The 10,359-nt window shown below is 40.2% G+C and overlaps 1 protein-coding gene across 3 annotated transcripts in view; it reads left to right on the forward strand.

Moving 5' to 3' along the window:
• The first annotated feature begins 1,945 nt into the window (after positions 1-1,945).
• Positions 1,946-10,359, forward strand: part of LOC118363706 (contactin-associated protein-like 5) — a 30,897-nt gene continuing 22,483 nt past the window's right edge. For 2 of the 3 annotated variants that reach the window (XM_035744852.2, XM_035744850.2), the window contains exons 1-7: positions 1,946-2,379; positions 3,008-3,118; positions 3,744-3,937; positions 5,006-5,156; positions 9,259-9,462; positions 9,635-9,819; positions 10,014-10,157. In XM_035744852.2, coding sequence (XP_035600745.1) covers positions 2,280-2,379; positions 3,008-3,118; positions 3,744-3,937; positions 5,006-5,156; positions 9,259-9,462; positions 9,635-9,819; positions 10,014-10,157 — 1,089 coding nt within the window. In that variant the 5' untranslated portion in view covers positions 1,946-2,279. The remainder of the gene's footprint in view (positions 2,380-3,007; positions 3,119-3,743; positions 3,938-5,005; positions 5,157-9,258; positions 9,463-9,634; positions 9,820-10,013; positions 10,158-10,359) is intronic. The other variant, XM_035744851.2, reaches the window with a different exon arrangement.

The following is a 10,359-nucleotide window of genomic DNA, read 5'->3' on the forward strand; positions in this document are numbered from 1 at the left end:
GTAGCAGCATCAGCTCTAATGAAGTATTAAATTATGTCTGAATTTGCAAAACCCATGGTGTTAGAACACAATCTTGGGGTGTTCATTTATCAACACTTTAAAAAGTGTGAGTTTAACCCTATTTTGGTGGGTTCATGTTTAATTACTAAGAAAGTGTTAAATGTGCTGTGTAGGAGTGCTTATTCATACTGACTATATGACAGTATAAGTCCATGTATATTACTATTTCTACGCTGTATGCAGAACACAATTAATCCTGGACTTCTCTGACATCCTGACCTCAGGGGATTAAATATGCCATTGGTATTTGAAAATCTTAAAACCTGTCTCATCGGAAAGAAGACCGTCTTCTGTTTATGTGTATGCATTGTATATTTTCTATACATTTACTCATCTACTCATCTACTCTACAGTCTTTGGGGACAGTGAATTTCTAGATGTTTATAGAGGTTTTATAGATGTTACATTATTTTTGCTGTCCCAAAAAGTATTTAATTTTTCAGTTCTGTGTATTTTTTATTGGAATTTGGGAGACAATAAGACCACGTATCTACTGTTTTGTGTAACAGACCAGGTAATGTCATTAAAAAGTTGTTATTAACAGTCTAGTAAGTCTAATAATGACGGCACAGGATATGTACAGATCTCGAATACAGCACAACAACATGCCATTATCAGAAGTATGTTTAGGAATCAAATTCCTAACAACATCATTGGCATGGCAATAACTGTCATATTTCACATATAATATCTTTACCATTATTTAATTGGATTCAGTTATCTTTGTATTAAACCTGAAACTAGTCCTTCAAAAGTGCCTCAAAATTACATGAAAACACAACAAATGAACAATTATGAACAATGATTATTTGGATGGATGGCGTATTTGTCCTGTCCAACCTGAGTTGGTGAATATAGAATAGTTGTTCTAAACCTTCCATCTGGCCTTCCAGGGTTATGGCTGCATGCCTACCCACAGAAAGCAGATGCTGACTGGCCTTGCCAGTGCCTTGCCAGGCAACCCAACTGAGCACTGCATCATGTTATCTATGGAACAATGCTCTTATATTATCCAGGATGTACTTAAGTGTGTGTGTGTGTGTGTGTGTGTGTGTGTGTGTGTGTGTGTGTGTGTGTGTGTGTGTGTGTGTGTGTGTGTGTGTGTGTGTGTGTGTGTGTGTGTGTGTGTGTGTGTGTGTGTGTTTGTGCATTTAAAAATGAGACAACAACACAGCATGGTAGCAACACAACATGACAAAGACACGGTAGCAACACAACATCGCAGCATCACATCAAAGGTGGCAGCACAAAACATGGTGCAAACATTATTAATCACAGAAATCTATTTAATTAGATATTCAATGAGGGAAGAAACCAAAAGCATAAATGCACAGAGAGAGCAGCAATATCTGAAATAGTATCGCAAGTGAGTGATTAATAAACAAAATGACATGATTTATGAACGGTTTTTAGACCATCCCATTTCAAATGGATACTGTTATAGGATGGATAACATAATTTTCAGTCCAAATGACCTTGCTGGATTAATAGTGCAGAGATGATATGAGATAGATTAGGATGAGGTTTAGTGTATGATGACTAACACGTTACAATGCAATAATCCGTGACAGGCAATCACAATCAAATGCTAAGCAGCGTCTAATTAAATATAGGCTTGATGGGTTTATTATGGCATCTGAACTGAACAATCTATAGAGTATGCGTCAAAAGTGTTGGGTCTCATGTTTTGATGCTATAGCATGAAAGCACAGCGGGATATGCAAGCCCTGGCATCGCTTGTACGCGCGTGGAGCTGTCTTTGGTGCTGAATCTCCTTCCCTCTCTCTCGCCCTCTTTCTATCTATTTGACGCTTACTCTCTCTCTCTCTCTCTCTCTCGCGCGCGCGCGCGCACGCACGCGGGCTTGCAAATTAAGCAGGTGAGATGCTCACTGCGTGCTCAACATTCTGATTGATTGCCCTTTGGAGTCGCGACGATGCCAGTGCGTCGGAACGCACCAGAAGTAACCAGCGATCCTTGATGAAAAACGTAAAGCTATTGTCCATATAAATATAAATAGCGACTTTTGTTGTTTTTGAAAAAACGTCTTTAAGATGATATTTGTGAGAAGGTCTCTACGATTTAATCACATGGCTTTTACAAAAATATATCGAGGATAGAGCTGGAAAGCCACAGGAACATTCTGAGCGGCGGCGCGCACACGTTTGGACCTATTTTCTGGAGACCACCGGCATATGCTGTAACGCAAATGGGATAAAATGCCTGCTCTGTTGGCGAAAATGAGCTTGAGAAGCGCCTCGTGGTTCTATGCATTCAGTGTCGTTGTTTTGAGTATTTGTGGATCCACACATGCAGCAAGTAAGTCAATTGCAAGTATGTTTACAGTAGACTCGCCTATTCGATATCGGTGTTTAAGGTTGCCAAATATATCTGTCACACTCTGATACTCATCCAACTCAACTTTTGGTATGATATTTGAGAGGTGTATATCATTTTCCCATAATGATTCTGGTGAGCTATTGTTTTAACACATTAGGACACATGTTATGTTAGGCTAAGAAAATGCATTTGGTGTGCTTTGAATTCATATTCAATTGTCTTGTATTCAATTGCATGGTGTCTATGTTGACTTCAAATTGACAGGTGTTAAATGCTTATTAGGCTACTCAATGTGGCTGTTTTGGAGAAGTCATAGGGCGGCGCACAATTGGCCCAGCGTCGTCCTGGTTAGGGTTTGGACTGTGTAGGCCGTCATTGTAAATACGAATGTGTTCTTAAAACTTCTTCGGGTTCGGTGTCCCGTCATTGTAAACAAGATATTGTTCTTAACTGGCTTGCCTAGTTGAATCAAGGTTCAATAAAAGTCAGATGAGGTCGGCTACTGTATCAGGTGGTTTGCGGGGACACTCCCTCTTTCCATCACCTGGTGGCAGTGTTTCACACTATTGTTCACGCACGGGATAAAATAACCATGGTCCTCTTTCAGAAAGTTGTAATGGACCATTGCTATCAGTTTTGCCTGAGTCATCCTTCAAAAGCTCTTCAACATCCTCCAATAGTCAGCTGCCTCACACCGCAAAGCTGAACAGAAGAGAGGGTAAGTATTGCCACGTTCACTGTAAGCAAAATATTGTCAGATCTCTTGAGGGATTTGGCTGTGTTGGCCTGCATTATTAGAATCAGAAGCTTAGATTCAGATTCAGAGATTCAGAGTGTTTAATAGTCACATGTACAGGGTTGCAGGTGTGATTGCAGGGTAAAGTGAAAATCTTCAGCTCCGAGCTCCAACATGCAAGGACAGTATGAAATAAAATAATGAAAATGGTCATAAAACAACAACAATAGAAATAGCACTATATACGTCATACCTCTAGCAGTGATGAATAAATACATGTCCATTGGGGTGGAGGCAGAGTAAAGACTGTTGAGAGGGTGAGGGGGGATGACCATAGGGGGAGCAGCATGACCACTGAGTGGGTGTGAGGACCAAGTGAAATAAAAACAATGACAATTATGCTAAAATGAAATACATCAATAATATACATATTAACAACTGCAACAGGGATGAATGTCATTCTTAATTGTCACACACACACACACACACACACACACACACACACACACACACACACACACACACACACACACACACACACACACACACACACACACACACACACACACACACACACGCACGCACATTTTACCCTTTCCTGCTCCAGGAGAGGGTGGCTGGGCCCCGGAGCGGTCAGACAGACAGCCTTGGCTCCAGCTGGACCTCAGGGAGAAGATGGAGATCACGGCCATCGCTACACAGGGCCGTTCAGGGAGCTCTGACTGGGTGAGCAGCTTTATGCTGCTGTTCGGTGACTCTAGCCTGGCTTGGAAGCAGTACGGACAGAGCGAAGACACTGGGGTGAGGCTCTGCCTGTCTGGCAGGTTGATGTTTATTGTCATGAGTCTTGCCCTGGAGGCAGAACTAAGAGGCTTTTCCTTCTAGAGGGGCCAGCTGTAAAGTCAAAATTGTCTATATCATATAAATTCATGAAAACTACAATGTCACCGGATTTAGGTTAAAAGTTGGGTGAAAAAAATATGAAATTCCCTTATGTTAATTACTAATTGTCATGTCCCTTCAAAAAGCATAATAAGAAAAATAATATTTGTGTAAGTCATAAGAAGTAGGGATTCATTTCAGGTCTTAACGGGATTCCTTCCTTGGCAGATATTATAAGACATTTTAAAGCTGTAAAGTAGAGATTTTGGTTAAGTACAGCAGAGAAAAGTAGAATGCGAAAATGAAATGTTTTGCTGTAATTAATGGAAGAAAATAGAAAGAAAGAAAATAAGAATGAAATAAAATGTCACACTTCTGAAAATACCAAATGTAAACTTTTGTTTACCTCATCAACCCCCAGCTATTTTCTGCTCTCTGTACTTGAACGCTCTCACCCCAGAAGCTTCGGGTGGCCGCTTGAGAGTTACACAGAGCATAAAACACAGTCTTTTGGCCTCTAGGGTACAGCGCTTCCTTTTTGCTTGACTTGAATTACTTTATTTTTGGGGGTTTGAACTTTTGAATTGATTTCTGTGGCCACTGGGCCCACCAGAGACAGAGGTCGCATTGCTTCTTCCCATGCTGAAAGGCTAAACAAATGGGCTCAGATGGGCTTAGGCCTCCACAGAAGAATCAATACAAGTCATGAAAGAGCTTTATCTTCCCCTTAAATCTCATGTTCCTCCTCGTTCTTCTCAAAAGTTGTGAGGAAGAAATAGAAAAACTGCATCTTGACACAAAAGCAAAGCCCTCAATTTGCCCTCGTTAGTATCATTGACTGTCTACTATTCCTGGATTTTTTTTCACATTACCTTTGAACGAATGATTACTTTTCATGATCTGTTACCAATTGGAAAAAAACTTTGATTTGAATGTGTTTGACCGTTCTAGTCAGTACTGTATCTATTCTCCCTCTCCTCTTCCCAGCAGACATACAGAGGGAACACAAACTCAGAGGGTGTGGTCCAACACAAGCTGGTCCATTCCATCACAGCTAGGTTCCTACGCTTCATCCCACTGGACTGGAGCACTACGGGATGGATCGGCCTCAGAGTGGAGGTCTATGGCTGTGCATACAGTGAGTGGATCATCACATCGGGCTGTCTCTAGTTAGGATCTTGTTTGTGTTAGTGATGCGCGGATCAGCTGTTTGTTCACCCGCAACCGTCCGTGATAAAGTGAAAATCGGAGGCCCGCAAAGTTTTTGACGGGCCTTTTTAGATAGGTCTATGCTTATGATTTCCGAAATTTTTGTATGTTATTTGTTACTCAACTTGTCTATAATTAGGTACAGTTAAAGTCGGAAGTTTACATACACTTAGGTTGGAGTCATTAAAACTTGTTTTTCGACCACTCCACAAATTTCTTGTTAACAAACTATAGTTTTGGCAAGTCGGTTAGGACATCTACTTTCTGCATGATTACAAGTAATTTTTCCAACAACTGTTTACAGACAGATTATTTCACTTATAATTCATTGTATCACAATTCCAGTGGGTCAGAAGTTTACATACACTAAGTTGACTGTACCTTTAAGCAGCTTGGAAAATTCCAGAAAATGATGTCATGGCTTTAGAAGCTTCTGATAGGCTAATTGACATAATTTGAGTCAAGTTGTTATTTTGAAGCAACAGAAGACATCAATCAGGAATTTAAAGCTTGGTCGCAAATTAGTCTTCCAAATGGACAATGACCCCAAGCATACTTCCAAAGTTGAGGCAAAATGGCTCAAGGACAACAAAGTCAAGGTATTGGAGTGGCCATCACAAAGTCCTGACCTCAATCCTATAGAACATTTGTGGGCAGAACTGAAAAAGCGTGTGCGAGCAAGGAGGCCTACAAACCTGACTCAGTTACATCAGCTCTGTCAGGAGGAATGGACAAAAATTCACACAACTTATTGTGGGAAGCTTGTGGAAGGCTACCCGAAACGTTTGACCTAAATTAAACTATTTAAAGGCAATGCTGCTAAATACTAATTGAGTGTATATAAACTTCTGACCCACTGGGAATGTGATGAAATAAATAAGATGAAACTAATCATTTTCTCTACTATTATTCATACATTTCACATTCTTAAAATAAAGTGGTGATCCTAACTGACCTAAGACGGGGAATGTTTAGTAGGATTAAATGTCAGAAATTGTGAAAAACTGATTTGAAATGTATTTGGCTAAGGTGTATGTAAACTTCTGAATTCAACTGTACATGTAGCTTCTCTTCTGTCATTATTTGTTGCCCTGGAAGAGTAGATAAATCCTTGCTCACCAGAATAATGTCATAAATTGATAGAATTAATGCTTTAACCAAGTTGACTAAAGTTTGTTTTCGCTTTTCCTCTTTAATCTCTGCTTCTCTCGTGCAGCAAAGACGTTTAGGGACCGGGGAAAAAATGCAATAATAAAAAATGTACAACTGGAAAGATTATTTGGCTCACGTACAGTTAAGCCCTAAAGCTTAGGTTTAGGCTATGCACTAACGCCAGACTAAATAATGAAAGAAAAACCTTAATGTAGCCCATAGATAAGAATTGCACAAGAATGATACATTTATGGATTTTTAATGCATTATTTCTCTTTATTTAAGTACTTCGTAACGACCAAACTTGTGGCAACTGAGCTGCCACCAACTTGAAGGAGACGATACATTAACTTTGCTGGAGTATTGAAACTCATCATCCTGAGATGTTTTTAAAACATTAATTTATTTAAGTGTTGTCCAACACCTTCCTAGGGTCTGGGAGCACTAACAGAAAAGGTTGAAAACTATATTTTGGTGTTTTGAATCCTGTTTAGTGCAGAATTAGATACCTTCTCTTTTGGTGCGGTTTCCTCCCTCTAAAGCTTCTAAACACCATTATAATGTTTTGAATTCTGTCGAGTGCAGAAATAGATCCCTATTTCTGACGTGTCTTAATGTTTCACTTTGTTTTAAATATTTGTCATTTTATACCATTTTGGCAGACATTGTCAGGCATAGTGTTCAAATCACCAGCAGTAGCTGTAGGTTGACCTGAAAAAATTGAGGATTCTGCTCTTGCCTCTTTTGTTGACAACCAGGTTCTTCTTCTTATTCTTTGGTATTATGGCGGTCCGCAAAGAAATGTTGTAGGTGCCTACTGCCACCCACTGTATCGGCTGTGTATCAGCCAACTAGTTGGTAGTATAAATTCATTACACTTTGTGAAAAAATTACACTACCAACTAAACCTACAACCATCAAAACCTCACCACTACTTGGCCCAATCGGATTATTTTGGTAAAATGAAATGAACAAATCATTGAAATGACTTGGGGTATTTTGACAATTTATTGAGACTGCTATGAAATGACAGAGGGGATACAGCTATGTAGGAGAAACAGATGGAAGGGAGCATGGAATTTAACCCCGGTCTTCGGTGGGGAGAGGGGTGACGTGTCTAAGCCAGCTACATTAGGCCTACAGCTATACCACAGGCTCTACACGACTTGCATTCATTTTTATTAAGTATGGTATATAGTGCATTCGGAAAGTATTTAGACCCCTTTCCGCATTTTGTTACGTTACAGCCTTATTCTAAAATTGAATAAATCGATGGTTTTCCTCATCAATCTACACACAATACCCCGTAATAACGAAACAAAAACACATTTTTACAATTTTTTCAAATATATAACAATGAAAAAATATTATATCACATTTACAGAAGTATTCAGACCCTTTATTCAGTACTTTGTTGAAGTAGCTTTGGAAGTAATTACAGCCTCGCGTCTTCTTGGGTATGACGCTACAAGCTTGGCACACCTGTATTTGGGGAGTTTCTCCCATTCTTCTCTGCAGGTCCTCTCAAGCTCTGTCAGGTTGGATGGTTGTCCTTCTGGAAGGTTCTCCCATATCCACAGAAAAACTCTGAAGCTCTTTCAGAGTGACCATTCGAGTTCTTGGTCACCTACCTGACCAAAGTCCTCCCCCGATTGGCTCAGTTTGCTCAGTTTGGCCAGGCGGCCAGCTCTAGGAAGAATATTGGTGGTTCCAAACTTCTTCTATTTAAGAAATATGGAGGCCAATGTGTTCTTGGGGAACTTCAATGCTGGATACATTTTTGGTACCTTTCCCCTGATCTCTGCCTCAACCCAATCCTGTCTCGGAGTGCTACAGACAATTCCTTCAACCTAATGGCTTGGTTTTTGCTCTGAAATGCACTGTCAACCTTATATAGACAGGTGTGGGCCTTTCCAAATCATGTCCAATCAATTGAATTTTCCACAGGTAGACTCCAATCAAGTTGTAGAAACATCTCAAGGATGATCAATGGAAACAGGATGCACCTGAGCTACATTTGGAGTCCCATAGCAAAGGGTCTGAATACTTTTGTAAATAAGGTTCTGTTTTTTATTTGTAATACATTTGCAAATATTTCTAAAAACCTGTTATCGCTTTGTCATTATGGGGTAGATTGATGAGGATTATATATATTTTTTCCAGTTTAGAAAAAGGCTGTCAAGTAACAGATGGGATCTGTTGGGAGGGATCTGAATACTTTACGAATGCATTGTATGTTGGTTGTTTTTGTTGTTGTTGTCAATTTCAATTCACCCCAGAATAGTTTTACAGTGTGGCTGTGTGGCTGAGCAGGTAACATTCAAATGAAATGTACTATGTTGTTGCCCCTCCCCCTGTTTCTAATCTGTCCAAATAAACCGTTGGAAAGATAAATGTGGAATTCCACTCAAAAAAAATACCAATAGGCCCTTATCATCAATCAATAAACCATTGATTGTATGAGAAACACAGTTTTTGTGTTTTTATGCTGCCTTTTACATGCACTGAAACCCCCAAAAGTGTTGTTTTCACAACAGTCTTAAAAGAAAAACACCAATATTCAAGTTGAAGAAGCACTTTGGGTGTTTCAGACTATTTTGTTTCTGTATTAGAACACATTCTGTGTATTAAAACGCTCACATTGGGTTTACATTCAAATACCCCCCAAACACCAGATCTCAGATTAGGTGCACTACTTTTAATGGTTATTTTTAGTGCAACTGCCCTTCATCCATACAATATGTGTGTGTGTGCGTCTGATTATACACTAATGTATTATAAAGCGTTAGCACAAATTTTAACATTATGCTAATATTCACTATATGGGTAATCTGACTGTGCTTTCTTCATGTTTATCTTCATCCACTATTGGTTGACAGAGTCAGATGTGGCAAACTTCAACGGCAGGAGTGCTCTGTTGTACCGGTTTAACCAGAAGTCCCAGAGAACGGTGAAGGATGTGATCTCCCTCAGGTTTAAGAGCTACGGGGCAGATGGGGTGCTGGTGCACGGGGAGGGACACAGAGGAGACTACCTGACACTGGAGCTGCACCACGGGACCCTGGCTCTGCACCTCAACCTGGGTAAGCATAGGCCAACGGTCTCATACAACTACTATAAGGGAATGGTGTTATCATTATGACAAAATCAAATATACAGTAAAAGATGCGGATTCTGAAAACTCCTCATTCAACCTACTGTATCTGTGTTGTACTCTTCTTCCCTCCTCCTCCTCTCCCTCTTCCCTCTCTCCAGATGACGCTAAGCTCTACCCCAGCAGTGGGAATGTATCAGTGGGCTTGGGCAGTCTCCTGGATGACCAGCTCTGGCATTACGTCCTAGTTAAACGCTCCAACAAGCAGGTCAACCTCACTGTGGACGGGCACACACGTCAACTCAGCACTACAGGTGTGGAAGACTCACTGGAGGTGGACTATGAGGTGCGTCATCACTCATTAATGTACTGTATTTCATTAGAGCCACTGCAAATTATGCGGCATAATTCATTATGCGCCATCAATCATTCATTCATCCATACATTACTGAATGATATATATTTAAATGTTGTTGTTTTTTGTGGTGTAATCCATCAGTAATGTTTTGTTATGAATCCCATTCTCTTTGTGTCTCAAAGCTCAGCTTTGGAGGAATTCCTATACCCGGTAAACCAGGAAGCTTCCTTAGGAAGAACTTCAATGGCTGCATAGAGAACCTCTACTATAATGGAGTCAGCATTATCAACCTGGCCAAGCGACGCAAGCTCCAGATCCACAGTGTGGTAGGGATCTATACTATACATAAAGCATACTGAATGTACACTGGTCTAGCATACTGTATGTACCCCAGATCCACAGTGTGGTAGGGATCTATACTATACATAAAGCATACTGAATGTACACTGGTCTAGCATACTGTATGTACCCCAGATCAACAGTGTGGTAGGGATCTATACTAAATATAAAGCATACTGAATGTACACT

This window comes from Oncorhynchus keta, chromosome 30, assembly GCF_023373465.1.
Source record: "Oncorhynchus keta strain PuntledgeMale-10-30-2019 chromosome 30, Oket_V2, whole genome shotgun sequence".
Classification (NCBI taxonomy): Eukaryota; Metazoa; Chordata; class Actinopteri; order Salmoniformes; family Salmonidae; genus Oncorhynchus; species Oncorhynchus keta.